At 41.6% G+C, this 16,862-nt stretch overlaps 2 protein-coding genes across 2 annotated transcripts; both read right to left on the bottom strand.

Moving 5' to 3' along the window:
• Positions 1–1,119, bottom strand: LOC114681501 (olfactory receptor 10-like). The gene has a single exon (XM_028855015.2). It carries the CDS (start codon positions 1,115–1,117, stop codon positions 182–184), a length of 936 nt encoding a protein of 311 aa, XP_028710848.1. The 5' UTR covers positions 1,118–1,119; the 3' UTR covers positions 1–181.
• An 11,924-nt stretch (positions 1,120–13,043) lies between these two features.
• On the bottom strand, positions 13,044–14,043 carry LOC114681502 (olfactory receptor 10-like). The gene has a single exon (XM_028855017.2). The coding sequence runs from the start codon at positions 14,041–14,043 to the stop codon at positions 13,108–13,110; it is 936 nt and encodes a 311-aa protein (XP_028710850.1). The 3' UTR covers positions 13,044–13,107.
• Positions 14,044–16,862: the final 2,819 nt, after the last annotated feature.

Genomic DNA, 16,862 nt, shown 5'->3' with positions numbered 1-16,862 from the left:
CTGCTGAGCCATCTTGCCAGCCCAGAACTGTTTTTGTTTTTGTTTTTCTAATTTTATATGCTTTGACAGTCACATGAATGTACATATTAATTGTACTTGCATTGACATCTAACTCCCCTCTCCCACTGAAACCCTCTGGACTGACAGAATATAAAGCTTTTTACTGCTCACCTGTTCTTTCCTACCCTGTGGCTGTGCCTCTCCCTAGCACCCTCCACAGAGCCCCCTTCACATCCTTGTTCCTCAGGGTATAAATCAGAGGGTTGAGCATGGGGGTAATGATAGTATAAAAAAGGGCAACAAACTTCCCCTTGCTCTCAGAATAGCTGTCTTTGGGCTGTAAGTATGTGTAGGTGGCTGAGCCATAAAACAGAGAAACTACCAGGAGGTGGGAACCACAGGTCCCAATAGCCTTTCTGCGCCCAGCTGTTGACTTGACCTTCAGCACTGCCCTGGAAATCTGTGCATAGGAGCCCAGGATGAGCACAGCTGGAATTGCAACAATCACCACTCTGGCCACAAACATCTTGGCCTCTGTCCCTTCAGTGTCTTCACAGGCCAACTTGAGGAACACAGGCATCTCACAGAAGAAGTGGTTCAGTCGACGGCCACAGAGGGGCATGGTCATCATGAGGCTTGTCTGGATCAGAGAGTTCATGAGGCCTCCCACCCAGGAGACAACAGCCAATGCCTGGCAGAGAAGGGGGTGCATGATGGTCGTGTAGTGCAGGGGACGACACACAGCAGCATAGCGGTCAAAGGCCATCACCACCAGGAGCAAACTCTCTGTGGAGCCCAGAGCAAGAGATATGAGCAGCTGGGCCACACATCCTCCATAGCTGATGGTCCTGTCAAGTCCACGAAGGTTGATCAGGAGCTGGGGCACGGTGCTGGTGGTGAAGCAGAGGTCCAGGAAGGAGAGGTGGGAGAGGAAGAAGTACATGGGAGTGTGTAATTGAGGGTCCTTTCTGGAGAGAGTGATGATGGCGGTGTTGCCAAAGAGAGTGAAGGAGTAGAAAATCAAAATGTAAATAAAGAAGATGATTTCTAGTTGAGGCCAGTCTGAGAACCCCACCAAAATGAAGCCTCCTCCCAAACTGGTGTTGAAGCTTTCCATAGCTTTGGGCAGGAACAAGTACCTAAAGGTAAATCAGTGCATCCTATGAAAAATAAGGGTTCATACATTCACTGGATAGAGTACTCCTTAAGGACTCCTAAATGGTGAGTTTATTATCTATTCTGGTATTCAGTTCACTTCCTCCAGCCTTCTAGGTTTACTCTTTTCTACTTTAGGTAGAATATATCTGGATTAGGAATGACATCATCTGTGTTTGAACCTCATCTCCTCTTCCTCTTTGTTCCTAGACTTTAGCCTGGCCTCTTGATCCTGTTCCTATTGCACTGAGATTTGGACCTACCTAGTACCATTGGAATTTCTTTTAAAATAGTATGAAACCGATTGTGGAAAGGCACCGAGGTATAGCACATGCCACACAAGTGAGGTCGGGGTTTAAACTCCAACATCCACAGAACCCACCCCCGCTGCTCAGTGAGTTATCAGGCTCAAATATGTCTTCTTTATTTTAAGATGCATCATGTACTCACTGTGCCAGCATAGTGACAGAATCTGACTTCTCATCCAATAACTTTATTACTGGCTTGGAGACAGAAGTGTTAAGAAACTGCCTAGTATTGGGGAAGCCCTGGTTTTATTGTCAGAATTACAAACATATTTCATTGTTTATGGAGACCATCCATATACAGAGGCACTCAAAACCACAGAGAGAGATGAACATAGATACTCACCAGTCGCTGTGATGTGGAGCATCAACAGTATCAGTGCCTAAATGCTTGGAGCTTGTGAAAGGAATGAGATCAACACTATGTCATTAAAAGATAATTTAAATGTATAAAAATACATTAAATCTAACCCAATTTCCCCGTGTTATGCTTGCATATGTAACCTTCTCCTTAGCCTCTTGAGAACTGAACTCTCAACCAAAGCTGAGTAGGCACTAAATCGTCCTTGGACTCATTCTGCATCAGTCTGTACTTTCTCTGACTCAGTCAATCTCTCTTGGCAATACCTTCTAGAGAAATCACACCTCATTCACTCTATCCCATAGCATTTGGGGTGATCTTCAAGACTCCTTGATGAAATTTTTAATAATAGCACACTAGCATTGTGTAGTATAAGACCAGAAAATAAAAGGAGTCTAGTCAGCTTAACTAAAATTCAAAGTCTGAATGAAAAACTGACATTTTAAACTCCCGACTCCCCACAGGGAACACCGCCTCCAAATGAGAATCCTCTTCCATTCTCAGACACTCAAGTAAACTGTTCTTCATTTATTTTCACAGCTCTGACCATGGTTGTGATCTGTCTCCTGGTTCTGTTTTCTACAGTTTGGATTGCATCTTAGATCCTAGACATCAAAGAAATGGAGTTGTAGAAGGACTGTGAATCCAGAGTATTCCACCTAGTCTGTACTCAAAACAGTTTTTTGGGGGGGGATTGTGTCTACTTCCCTCAATCCTGCTGACTTCTAGATAATATGAAACCCATTCCACATCAATGTCATCTAGAAGTGTTTGAGAAAGACCTCTTTCTCTTTGGTCCCAACTGTATCTGTGATATGGCAGGCTGGATCACAGCTCTGGTCCTGGAGAAATCATACTTACCTGAGGCCACCTCCCCCAGCAGGATCACCTGCTGAGGCCCATAACAAAGTGGGGGAATATCATGTACTGTGCTCTGGCTCCCTCACCATAACCAGCTGGCCTGGACAGGAGTCAGTATATCATCCAACCTGACCTTAAGGCAGACTGTACCATCCCCACCCTTGGGACACTGCCTGAGCCCCATTAATAGAAATGGAAACAGGACTGTTTATTCAAGTGTGGCCTTGGAGATCACTGGGGACCCCTGAGCCAATTACAATTAATTAACTGCTTCTCCAGGAACTGTCTGCTGTCCCCAGCTCTTTCTATCCCTCATACAATGCCCAACCCCTAGTGACCTGCTCAGGTCCTCAAAACACATCTTTTAATATGGCTTGTGCAATACTGTGTTTGCATATTTCTTGTAATTTGCCTACTTTGTCCCAAATCTAATTAGCCTTTTCATCAGACCATATTCTATGTCTCACATAACCCAACCAAGTTTTACCATCATCCATGGAATTTCCATCTGAAGTTCATTCTCATGAATGTAGATTTTTTTTTTGTCCAACTAAAATCTGATGTTTTGTATTGCTCTCACACAAATCTACTTCAATTAGTAGTTTTTATTTTATGCCCTGGTTTTATCCTCAGCAAAGCTAAAAATTACAGATACTGATTTTTTATCACTGTATGTCAACTGGAATGCCTAGGTGAAAAGTTGACAGACAGCCCAATGCTCTGCTAGGAGCTTCTGGAAAAATGTAAAGCCTACCAATAGCTCACAGGAGAAAATACTAAGCCTGTCTTAAGGTAGACAGATATCTCCAGAGCATGTGGGACATAGGAAATAAAGGTCACAAATTGTTTGCTCAGCCTAGGGTCCTTTTAGCAGCCAATGGAAGCCAAGGGCCACAGTGTTGGCCTGTAGCCTGTCAGATCTTAGTGTCCAGCTCTAGAAGTAGACATACCAGGTCAGAATGCAGCCCACAGAGCTGAGCCAGCCTTAGCATCACAAGCTAGCCATGCAAAGGCCACCATGGGAAGTGCAATGCACAGTGGCCTTGTGTCATCAAGGTACCCCAGGATGAGGATGGTTGAGGGGTGGTGTCTTCTGTCCATGCTGCTGTCCCCAATGATTAAATGATCAGCAGAAGTGGTAAAATCCATTGTACTATTCTGACTTTGTTAACATTTCTCTTTAAATGTCCACTAGATGCTCAACACAACTGGCACTTATTTAAATGGATAATAGTAGGCTTTCAGAGACCCTGCCCACTCTCTGTAAAAAGGCTTCATTACATATTGTTAAACTCTTGAGCATCTCACTGATTTGTAAAACCATCGTACAGAACTATGCAATATTACTTAAAGAGCTAGCCAAAACACCACACATGAGTGAGAAAAGACAGTTAAGGTTGTTGCTAAAAATTCCAATAAGATGAAAGGACTACTTCTCTTGAGTTGTTGGCCAGGGAAGGTCCTTGAGGCCCCTTAGACATGACATTATTGTTGATGTGTTGGTGGATGCTAAACATGGTATGTCTTTATTGTTGAAGGTATCACAGGCTTTAGCTCTCAGACAAGGAAAATAAAGCTAGGACTAGACTGGTGGCTCTCTCCCTTTCAGTTGCCTTTGTGGTGCTAGAGGCATCACACTGGCTTCTGGAGGACAATTGTCCCTACCAGTTTCACTCAGCAAAGGACCCCATGTGCTCCATTACCAATATGCCAGGCAGGCTGTGTCCACTACTGCAATGGTGGCACAAATGTTATGGGCAATTCACTTTCAGTTGAATTTGAGGTCCATTCCTTTGCAGGGACCTCAAATGGTACTATAAGCCAGAAGGAGGAGGTCAGAAGTTCCAGTGTTTCTGCTATTATTTTCTTAAATGAACATAAAGCAACCATCAAATTACCTTCCAAACACAGAAAGTGATTGTTGCTCTGGCATAGTGTCCCAATATGCAAAGGTGAAAATTTGACACACAGCCCAATGCTGGGCTGCTTTAGATGGAGAAAAACTATCAAACATCCATATCATTTGCTTCAAGATTCAGGGCCTGTTGGAAAAGAGGGTGCAGAAAGAATCTAAATATCAAAAGAAGTTATTTTTGTAGGTCTTTCCTCTGCATTGAAACTTTCCCTCTTTGAAGGAAGAAGGAGGTTCCTTAAGGCTTAGAAAGCAAACAAAACGCACAAGTCTTAAGAAGTTCCTGACCGAGACTGCAACTGTTCTCTGAGACAGAGCAAGCCAGCACCCACCTGGACTGATAGAGCCCACTAGCACCCGACTGGACTGAGTCCCAGTTTCAGGAGAGGTGTCAGGAAGACCTCCTGCAGACAAGTCAGACTACCACCATCTACCACACTAAGACTGCAGCTACTCCCTGAGACAGGGTCCACTAGCACCAATTGGACTAAGAGCTGCTCTCTGAGACAAAGAGTCCATCAGCACCAACTAGACCAAGAGCTCTCACTGAATCAAGAGTATCAATCAGACCAAGAGAGGCTCCCTGAGACACAGATACTGCTTGCACCAAGTGGAGAAAGAGATGGGTAGACACCAGTGCAAAAATAGAGTCAACAACATAAAAACTAATATGTCTCCATCAGAAACTACATCAGCAAGACCTGAACATCCTAACACAGAAGAAACAGAAGATATGTACCATAAAAATGACTTTAAGAAGATATTAGCGATCTTAAAAGAAGAAATCAAAAATTCCCTTAAAGAAATCAAGGAAACGTCAAACAAAAAATGGGAAGAGATCAGTAAATCTCTTGAAAGCCAAGAGAAAGCAATTAAACAAGTGAGGGAAAAGGAGACAATAAAGAAGACACAAACTGAGGTAATGCTGGAAGTGGAAAATCTGAGTAAATGAACAGGAACTACATATGCAAGTATAGCAACAGAATGCAAGAGATGGAAGAGTGGATCTCTGGCATTGAAGATACAGGAGAGGAAATAGATTTATCAGTCAAAGAAAACACTAAAGCCAACAAAGTCATGACCCAAAATGTCCAGGAAATTTGGGACACCATGAAAAGACCAAACTAAGAATAATAGGGATAGAAGAAGGAGAAGAATACCAACTCAAAGGCACAGAAAATATATTCAACAAAATCATAGAAGAAAACTTTCCCAACCCAAAGAAGGAAATGCCTATAAAGATACAAGAAGGTTACAGAACACCAAATAGACTGGATCAAAAAAAAAAAAAAAAAAGTCCCCTCGCCACATAATAATCAAACCACTAAACATACAGAATAAAGAAAAAATATTAAGAGCTGCAAAGGAAAAAGGACAAGTAACATATAAAGGCAGACCCATAAGAATAACACCTGATTTCTCAGTGGAGACTCTAAAAGCTAGAAGGTCATGGACAGACATTATGCAGACACTAAGAAACCATGGATGCCAACCCAGACTACTATACCCAGCAAAACTCTAAATCAGCGTAGACGGAGTAAACAAAATATTCCACGATAAAACCAGATTTAAACAATATCTCTCCACAAATCCAGCCCTACAGAAAGCACTTGAAGGAAAAATCCAACCTAAGGAAGTTAGATACATCCATGAAACCACAGGCAATAGATAGTCCCATACCAACAAATACCAAAGAAGGGAAACATACAACACTACCACAAAAAAAAAAAAAAAAAAAAAAAACAAACAAGAATTAAAAATAACTGGTCATTAATATCCATCAATATCAATGGTCTCAACTCACCTATAAAAAGACACAGGCTAACAGAATGGATATGAAAACAAGATCCATCCATTTGCTGCAAACAGGAAACACACCTCAACTTCAAAGACAGACACTACCTCAGAATAAAAGGCTGGGAAAAGACTTTCCAATCAAATGGATTTAAGAAGCAAGCTGGTATAGCTATCCTAATATCTAATAAAATAGACTTCAAACTAAAATCAATCAAAAGAGATTGGGAAGGACATTACATGTTTATCACAGGAAAAATCCAACAAGATGTAGTCTCAATTCTGAATATTTATGCCCCAAATACAAGGAAACCTACATTTGTACAAGAAACATTACTAAAGCTTAAATCACACACCAAACCCCATACACTAGTAGTGGGAGACTTCAACACCCCACTCTCACCAATGGACAGGTCTGCCAGACAGAAACTTAACAGAGAAATAAGGGAACTAACAAACATTATGACTCAAATAGACTTAATAGATATTTACAGAATATTCCACTCTAACACAAAAGAATACACCTTCTTTTTAGCACCCCATGGAACCTTCTCCAAAATCAACCACATGCTTGGTCATAAAGCAAATCTCAACAGATATAAAAAAAAAAACTGAAATAACCTCCTGTGTCTTATCAGACCACCATGGCTTAAAGTTAGATTTCAAAAACAACAAAAATTACAGAAAGCCTACAATCTCATGGAAACTGAATAATGCCCAATTGAATCACCAATGGATCAAGGAAGAAAGAAAGAAAGAAATTAAAGATTTCCTAGAATTCAATGAAAAGGAATGTACAACATACCCAAACTTATGGCACACCATGAAAGTAGTGCTAAGAGGAAAATTCATAGCTCTAAATGCCCACATAAAGAAGCTGGAGAAATCTCACACTATTGACTTAACAGCACAACTGAAAGCTCTAGAACAAGAAGAAGTAAACTTCACCCAGGAGAAATAGATGCCAGGAAATAATCAAATTGAGGGCTGAAATCAATAAAATAGAAACAAAGAGAACAATACAAAGAATCATTGAAACAAAGAGTTGGTTCTGTGAGAAAATCAACAAGATAGACAAGCCCTTATCCAAATTAACCAAAAAGCAGAGAGAAACAGCATCTAAATTAACAAAATCAGAATGGAAAGGGAGACATAACAACAGACAATGAGGAAATCCAGAGAATCATCAGATCATACTTCAAAAATCTGTACTCCACAAAATTGGAAAATCTGAAAGAAATGGACGATTTCCTGGATAGGTACCCCATACCAAAGTTAAATCAAGACCAGATAAACTATTTAAATAGACCAATAACCCCTAAGGAAATAGAAATGGTCATTAAAAGTCTCCCAACCAAAAAAAAAAAAGCCCAGGACCAGATGGTTTCAGTGCAGAATTCTAACAGATTTTCAAAGAAGAGCTAATACCAATACTCTTCAAATTGTTCCACACACTAGAAATGGAAGGAACATTACCAAATCTTTTTATGAGGCTACAGTTACCCTGATACCCAAACCACACAAAGATGTAACAAAGAAAGAGAATTATAGACCAATCTCCCTCATGAACATTGATGCAAAAATACTCAATAAAATACTGACTAACAGAATCCAGGAAACACATCAAAAAAAATGTGCACCATGACCAAGTAGGCTTCATCCCAAGGATGCAAAGATGGTTCAACATACGAAAATCTGTCAATGTAATACATCATATAAACAAACAAAGAAAAAAAACCACATGATCATCTCATTGGATGCTGAAAAAGCCTTTGACAAAATCCAACACCCCTTCATGATAAAGGTTCTAGAGAGATCAGGAATACAAGAAACATACCTAAACATAATAAAGGCAATTTACAGCAAGCTGACAGCCAACATCAAATTAAATGGAGAAAAACTCAAAGCAATTCCACTAAAATCAGGAACAAGACAAAGCTGTCCACTCTCCCCATACTTATTCAACATAGTACTTGAAGTTCTAGCTAGAGCAATAAGACAACAAAAGGAGATCAAGGGGATACAAATTGGAAAGGAAAAAGTCAAACTTTCATTATTTGCAGACGATATGTTAGTATACATAAGTGACCCCAAAAATTCTACCAGGGAACGACTACAGCTGATAAACTCCTTCAGTAAGGTGGCAGGATACAAGATTAACTCAAAAAAATCAGTAGCCCTCCTATATACAAATGATAAATTGGCTGAGAAAGAAATCAGAGAAACATCACCATTTACAATAGCCACAAATAATATAAAATACCTTGGGGTAACTCTAACTAAGCAAGTGAAAGACCTATATAATAAGAACTTTAAGTCTCTGAAGAAAGAAATCAAAGAAGATATCAGAAAATGGAAAGATCTCCCATGCTCATGGATAGGTAGAATCAACATAGTAAAAATGGCAATCTTACCAAAAGCAATCTACAGATTCAATGAAATCCCCATCAAAATCCCAACACAATTCTTCACAGACTTGGAAAGAAAAATATTTAACTTTATATGGAAAAACAAAAACCTAGGAGAGCTAAAAGAATCCTGTATAATAAAGCAACCTCTGGAGGCATCATGATCCCTGACTTCAAGCTCTACTATAGAGCTACAGTAATAAAAACAGCTTGGTATTGGCATAAAAACTGACACGTGGACCAATGGAATTGAATTGAAGACCCTGACATTAATCCACACACCTATGAACATGTGATTTTCAACAAAGAAGCCAAAACTGTACCATAGAAAAAATAAAGCATCTCAACAAATGGTGCTAGCATAACTGGATGTCAACATGCAGAAGATTACAAGTAGATCTATATCTGTGGCCATGCACAAAACTCAAGTCCAAGTGGATCAAAGACCTCAAGATAAATCCAGTTACATTGAACTTGATAGAAGATAAAGTAGGAAGTAGTCTGAAACACATTGGCACAGGAGACCACTTATTAAATATAACACCAGTAGCACAGACACTGAGAGCGACAATTAATAAATGGGACCACCTGAAACTGAGAAGCTTTTGTAGAGCAAAGGACATGGTCAATAAGACAAGACAACAGATTACAGAATGGGAAAAGATCTTCACCAACCCCACATCTGACAGAGGGCTGATCTCCAAAATATATAAAGAACTCAAAAAGCTAGACTTCAAAATACTGAACAATTAAATTAAAAATGGGCTACAGAGCTTAACAGAGAATTCTCAATAGAAGAATCTCAAATGGCTGAAAGACATTTAAGGAATTGCTCAACATCCTTAGTCATCAGGAAAATGCATATCAAAATAACTATGTCAGAATGGCTAAGATCAAAAACACTGAAGACAGCTTATGTTGGAGAGGATGTGGAACAAGGGGAACACTCCTCCACTGTTGGTGGCAATGCAAAGTTGTATAGCCACTCTGGAAATTAGTATGGTGGGTTCTCAGGAAATTGGTAATAAGTCTTCCTCAAGACCCAGTTATACCACTCTTGGGCATATACACAAGGAATTCTCAATCTTACCACAAGGACACATGCTCAACTATATTCATATCAGCATTATTCATAATAGCAAGAACCTGGAAACAACCTAGATGCCCCTCAACTGAAGAATGAATAAAGAAAATATGGCACATATACACAATGGAGTATATGTAGTAAAAAAACAATGATATCATGAAATTTGCAGGCAAATGGATGGAACTAGAAAATATCATATTCAGTGAGGTAACCCAGACTCAGAAGGACACACATAGTATGTAGTCACCCATAAGTGAATACTAGATGTGAGGGAAGGGATGGCCAGACTGAAACCCACAAATCCAGAGAGGCTAGCTAACAGGGAAAGACCTTAGGAGGGATACATGGATGACCCTGCAAAGGAGAAGTGGATGAGATCTACATGAGCAGACTGGGTATCGGGGTGGGTAGCAGAGGGCAAGGAGTGGGGAATGAGAACATAGGGAAATGGGAGGGTCAAGCTGGAATAGGGACAGAGTGGGAGAGCAGGGAGGAAGATACCATGATAGATGAAGACATCATGGGAATAGGAAGAGGCAGGGTGCTGGGGAGGCTTTCAGGAATCTGCAAGGATGACCCCACTTGATCTGCTGGCAGTGGTCCAGAGGGTGCCTAGATTGGTCTACTCTGGTGACTGGTCTAGCAAATAACCTAGCTGTCATCATAGAGCCTTTGTCCAGTGACTGATAGAGGAATATGCAGAGATCCACCGCCAGGCACCAGGCTGAGCTCCAGGAATCCAATTGATGAGAGAGAGGAGAGATTCTGCAGGCAGGGACGTCGAGTTCATGATGGGAGAACGATGCAGAGATGACGGCCACACTAGTGGAAGCCCATGAACTGTGGACTGGTGGCTGTGGAGCCCCAATGGACTGGACTAGGCCCTCTGGATATAGAAGACGGTTGTTTGGCTAGAACTGTATGGGGAGCACCCAGTCAGGGGATCGGAATCTCTCCCTGGATTCTGTTGTGTGACACCTTGCACTGTCTTGGTGCAGTGGGAAGGGGCTTGGACTTGCCTAGACTCAGTGTGCCAGGTCTGCTGACTCCCCATGGGAGACCTTGATTTGGGGGATGTGGGCATGCAGGGTGGCTTGGCAGAGAGGGCTGGGAGTGGTAGGAGGGAGAAGGGTGGATCTGTGGGTGGTGTGTGGAGTGAGTAGAAAATCTCTTAATAAAAATGAAAAAAAAAAGAAGTTCCTGAAACTAACGAGATATACACCAATCTTCCCCAAGTTTGCTTAAGCAGAGACAATTGCTGTGGAGAAGAGACTCGTCTGACTGGCTGAGACACCTGCGGGTGGGCAGGAAAGTCCAGTCCATGAATGTGGTTTCCTGTGCTATCACCAATACTGGGATGGGCTTTTTGGTAATGCAGCAGCCTTTGAGCCTTCTACACTCCTGTAAGTGACCCCAAATGATTCCCTGGTTTGCTAAGGTAGAGTTGGGTGAAATAACTTCTTTGGTTTGTCATGGTTGCTTTATCTTAGGTGAGTAGATGTTTCCTCACATCTGCCCAGGAAAATCCACAAAATACTTTTTGAGGTGAAAATTGTATTTTTGCATCAACCAAAGAATACAACAGAATATAACGACTTTGGCAATGCTGAGAAAGGATTAATGACATAGTTGACAAAATGAGTTGCAAACATAAGCAAAATCAGTGGAAAATTATTATAATAAAACATGATTCAGTTAACACAAAATTTATCATACTTACAAAAGTCTATCAACAAAGATCCCTGTACTTGTAAACATGAAACAACCATTTAAATACATGGAAGTAAACAACAGTGATGGAAGACTGATAGTCAAATAAAACAGAGATTAAGAACAGTGAAATGGAGCCCCCAAATCAACTTTCACATAGCTTGTCACACGATAAAGAGTAGCCTCTTCCCTTGCTTCTTTTAAATTTCCATTAATAATTTTCTTACAAATATAGATTTTATTCTATATAAATTTTTGCATCAGGATATATATGTTACAGATTTCTTTGAATTTTCCTTAGTTTACTATTTGTATAATCATTTTCCTAATCTCACCTCTATCTAACAGGAGAGGAATGCTGCCAGTTGGCATGATAGATACTCAGAGTTCTGCTAGGAGATCGTTCTCGCCTTGCTTTGTTGCAGTGTGTGTAATAAATGATTCTGCCTTTTTCTCCAAGAGGGTAAATGAACCCCTGTCTGAATTTCACACGCTACATGAAACAGCTCTGCTCTTTCATAAGCTTGTTTATTCCAAGCTAGGAATGGTAAGCACTAGCATAGGAGGCCTTCACAAAAGACCCCGAGTTATGACTGAAGCCAGATAGGGTCATGATACATCAGGAAAATGGGGTGATATTGAGGCCCCACTTAGACCTGATGCTCCACATCCATGCATATGCAGGTGGCCCTACATGGACCCCCTGGATTATATATTTTTTTAAAAAGCATGAAGTTGGGAGACAAAAGTAGTGTTGAGAAAAAGGTAGAAATTGGAAGAGAGACCTGTGGGTGAATTTGATCAATGTATGGATATTAATTTAAAATGAAAACACAAAATGGATAGAAAATCAGAGTGAACCCTTGGGTCACAGTGTCCATTGTATGACACCACATCTGACTTGGAGTGTTGCAACTCAGAATTATAAATCTGATGACATTCAGACTTGCCAAAAACCAATCCAGTTTCCACAAGTGTTCACAGTACACTCTTCCCTGCCAAGATCCCAGCCCATTTCCACAGGTGCTCACAGTCAACCTCTCCCGTCTCTTCTATGGAAAGTTGTGTCTGAATTCACATTTATCCTTGCTGTGCAGTGATGACAGAGAGTAACTCAGAGAGCAGATCCCCACTCCAACTTCCAAACAAGGCTGCTATTAAAGTTCTGATGCCTCTTGGAGACTGTTCTCTTTTGTTTTAATTATATTATGTTTATTGTGTACACACACACACACACACACACACACACACACATACACGGTGAGATCAAAGAGGTCTTGACTATCTTTTCCACCATATGGAATTCAGGCATCAAATTCCGATCCTGGGCAGCAAGTCCTTTTTTCTGCTGAGCCATCTTGCCAGCCCAGGACTGTTTTTGTTTTTCTAATATTATATGCTTTGGCAGTCACATGAATGTACATAATTAATTGTATTTGCATTGACATCCAGCTCCCACTGAAACCCTCTGGACTGACAGAATATAAAGCTTTTTACTGCTCACATGTTCTTTCCTACCCTGTGGCTGTGCCTCTCCCTAGCACCCTCCACAGAGCCCCCTTCACATCCTTGTTCCTCAGGGTATAAATCAGAGGGTTGAGCATGGGGGTGATGATAGTATAAAAAAGGGCAACAAACTTTCCGTTACTCTCAGAATAGCTGTCTTTGGGCTGTAAGTATGTGTAGGTGGCTGAGCCATAAAACAGAGAAACTACCAGGAGGTGGGAACCACAGGTCCCAATAGCCTTTCTGCGACCAGCTGTTGACTTGACCTTCAGCACAGCCCTGGCAATCTGTGTATAGGAGCCCAGGATGAGCACAGCTGGAATTGCAACAATCACCACTCTGGCCACAAACATCTTGGCCTCTGTTCCTTCTGTGTCTTCACAGGCCAACTTGAGAAACACGGGCATCTCACAGAAGAAGTGGTTCAGTCGACGGCCACAGAGGGGCATGGTCATCATAAGGCTTGTCTGGATCAGAGAGTTCATGAGGCCTCCCATCCAGGAGACAACAGCCAATGCCTGGCAGAGAAGGGGGTGCATGATGGTCGTGTAGTGCAGAGGACGACACACAGCAGCATAGCGGTCAAAGGCCATCACCACCAGGAGCACACTCTCTGTGGAGCCCAGAGCGAGAACTATGAACAGCTGAGCCACACACCCTCTATAGCTGATGGTCCTGTCAAGTCCACGAAGGTTGATCAGGAGTTGGGGCACAGTGCTGGTGGTATAGCAGAGGTCCAGGAAGGAGAGGTGGGAGAGGAAGAAGTACATGGGAGTGTGTAATTGAGGGTCCTTTCTGGAGAGAGCAATGATGGCGGTGTTGCCAAAGAGAGTGAAGGAGTAGAAAATCAAAATATAAATAAAGAAGATGATTTCTAGTTGAGGCCAGTCTGAGAACCCCACCAAAATGAAGACTCCTCCCAAACTGATGTTGAAGCTTTCCATAGCTTTTGGCAGGAACAAGTACCTGAAGGTAAATCAGTGCATCCTATGAAAAATAAGGGTTCATACATTCACTGGATAGAGTACTCCTTAAGGACTCCTAAATGGTGAGTTTATTATCTATTCTGGTATCCAGTTCACTTCCTCCAGCCTTCTAGGTTTACTCTTTTCTACTTTAGGTAGAATATAAGTCAGTTAGGAATGACATCATCTGAGTTTGAACCTCATCTCCTCTTCCTCTTTGTTCCTAGACTTTAGCCCGGCCTCTCAGTCCTGTTCCTATTGCACTGAGATTTGGACCTACCTAGTACCATTGGAATTTCTTTTAAAATAGTATGAAACCGATTGTGGAAAGGCACCGAGGTATAGCACATGCCACACAAGTGAGGTCGGGGTTTAAACTCCAACATCCACAGAACCCACCCCCGCTGCTCAGTGAGTTATCAGGCTCAAATATGTCTTCTTTATTTTAAGATGCATCATGTACTCACTGTGCCAGCATAGTGACAGAATCTGACTTCTCATCCAATAACTTTATTACTGGCTTGGAGACAGAAGTGTTAAGAAACTGCCTAGTATTGGGGAAGCCCTGGTTTTATTGTCAGAACTACAAACATATTTCATTGTTTATGGAGACCATCCATATACAGAGGCACTCAAAACCACACAGAGAGATGAACATAGATACTCACCAGTCGCTGTGATGTGGAGCATTAGCAGTATCAGTGCCTAAATGCTTGGAGCTTGATGAAAGGAATGAGATCAACACTATGTCATTAAAAGATAATTTAAATGTATAAAAATACATTAAATCTAACCCAATTTCCCCATGTTATACTTGTATATGTAACCTTCTCCTTAGCCTCTTGAGAACTGAACTCTCAACCAAAGCTGAGTAGGCACTAAATCATCCTTGGACTCATTCTGCATCAGTCTGTACTTTCTCTGACTCAGTCAATCTCTCTTGGCAATACCTTCTAGAGAAATCACACCTCATTCACTCTATCCCATAGCATTTGGGGTGATCTTCAAGACTCCTTGATGAAATTTTTAATAATAGCACACTAGCATTGTGTAGTATAAGACCAGAAAATAAAAGGAGTCTAGTCAGCTTAACTAAAATTCAAAATCTGAATGAAAAACTGACATTTTAAACTCCCGACTCCCCACAGGGAACACCGCCTCCAAATGAGAATCCTCTTCCATTCTCAGCCTCTCTAATAAACTGTTCTTCATTGATTTTCAGCAACTCTGACCATGGTTGTGATCTGTCTCTTGGATCTGTTGTCTACAGTTTGGATTGCATCTTAGATCCTAGACATCAAAGAAATGGAGTTGTAGAAGGACTGTGAATCCAGAGTATTCCACCCAGTCTGTACTCAAAACAGTCCTGGGGTGTGGGGAGGTGGGAATTGTGTTTACTTCCCTCAGTCCTGCTGGCTTCTAGATAATATGAAACCCATTCCACACCAATGTCATTTAGAAGTGTTTGAGAAAGACCTTTTTCTCTTTGGTCTCAACTGTATCTGTGATATGGCAGGCTGGATCACAGCTCTGGTCCTGGAGAAATCATACTTACCTGAGGCCACCACCCCCAGCAGGATCACCTGCTGAGGCCCATAACAAAGTGGGGGAATATCATGTACTGTGCTCTGGCTCCCTCACCATAACCAGCTGGCCCTGGACAGGAGTCAGTATATCATCCAACCTGACCTTAAGGCAGACTGTACCATCCCCACCCTTGGGACACTGCCTGAGCCCCATTAATAGAAGTGGAAACAGGACTGTTTATTCAAGTGTGGCCTTGGAGATCACTGGGGACCCCTGAGCCAATTACAATTAATTAACTGCTTCTCCAGGAACTGTGTGCTGTCCTCATCTCTTTCTATCCCTCATACACTGCCCAACCCCTAGTGACCTGTTCAGGTCCTCAAAACATATATTTTAATATGGCTTGTGAAATACTGTGTTAGTGCATTTCTTGTACTTTCCCTACTTTGTCCCAAATCTAATTAGCCTTTTCATCAGACCATATTCTATGTCTCAAATAACCCAACCAAGTTTTACCATCATCCATGGAATTTCCATCTGAAGTTCATTCTCATGAACGTAGATTATTTGTACAACTAAAATCTGATGTTTTATCTTGCTCTCACACAAATCTACTTCAATTACTAGTTCTTATTTTATGCCCTGGTTTTACCCTCAACAAAGCTAAAAAATTAAAGATACTGATTTTTTATCACTGTATGTCAACTGGAATGCCTGGGTGAAAAGTTGACAGACAGCCCAATGCTGGCCTGGTTTAGATGGAGAAAAACTATCAAACATCCATATCACCTGCTTCAAAATTCAGGGTCTTAAGGAATCCAAAGTACAGTATGCCTCGATAAGGAAGGGAATGGCTCAGTTGCCTTTATCCTACTGGCTATGGGTGAGATAGGACCTCTATTTGTCTTTTCTGTATCAAACACACAGATTGCAAGCCCAGTGCCACTTTGAGATCTTTGGCAGCAATTAACCATGCAGCTCACACACAATTGAGCTGGTATGATAATGAATATTCAGAGACGGGTAATGCCTGGGGGGTACTCACCAACCTAAGACAGAGCACCTATATGGCCTGAGCAGGCGTCTCCATGACAGGTAAGTTGACCTGCTGAAATCCCATGCAACCCAAGTCAGAAGCTCATTTTTTAATAAAAGGGGGACCTGCAGGGCCCTGGCTACAGTTTTGCTTGCGGACCTTGACCTTGATATCCTCCCAGTGCTAATTCCCTGCCAGGTTCCACCCTCCTGAATGCTTAAGGGAAGTTCCTTGT

The sequence above is a fragment of the Peromyscus leucopus genome, chromosome 8b, assembly GCF_004664715.2.
Source record: "Peromyscus leucopus breed LL Stock chromosome 8b, UCI_PerLeu_2.1, whole genome shotgun sequence".
In the NCBI taxonomy this organism is placed as follows: Eukaryota; Metazoa; Chordata; class Mammalia; order Rodentia; family Cricetidae; genus Peromyscus; species Peromyscus leucopus.
Note: the sequence above shows the minus strand (reverse complement) of the source record. Positions and strands in the feature narration are given on the sequence as shown.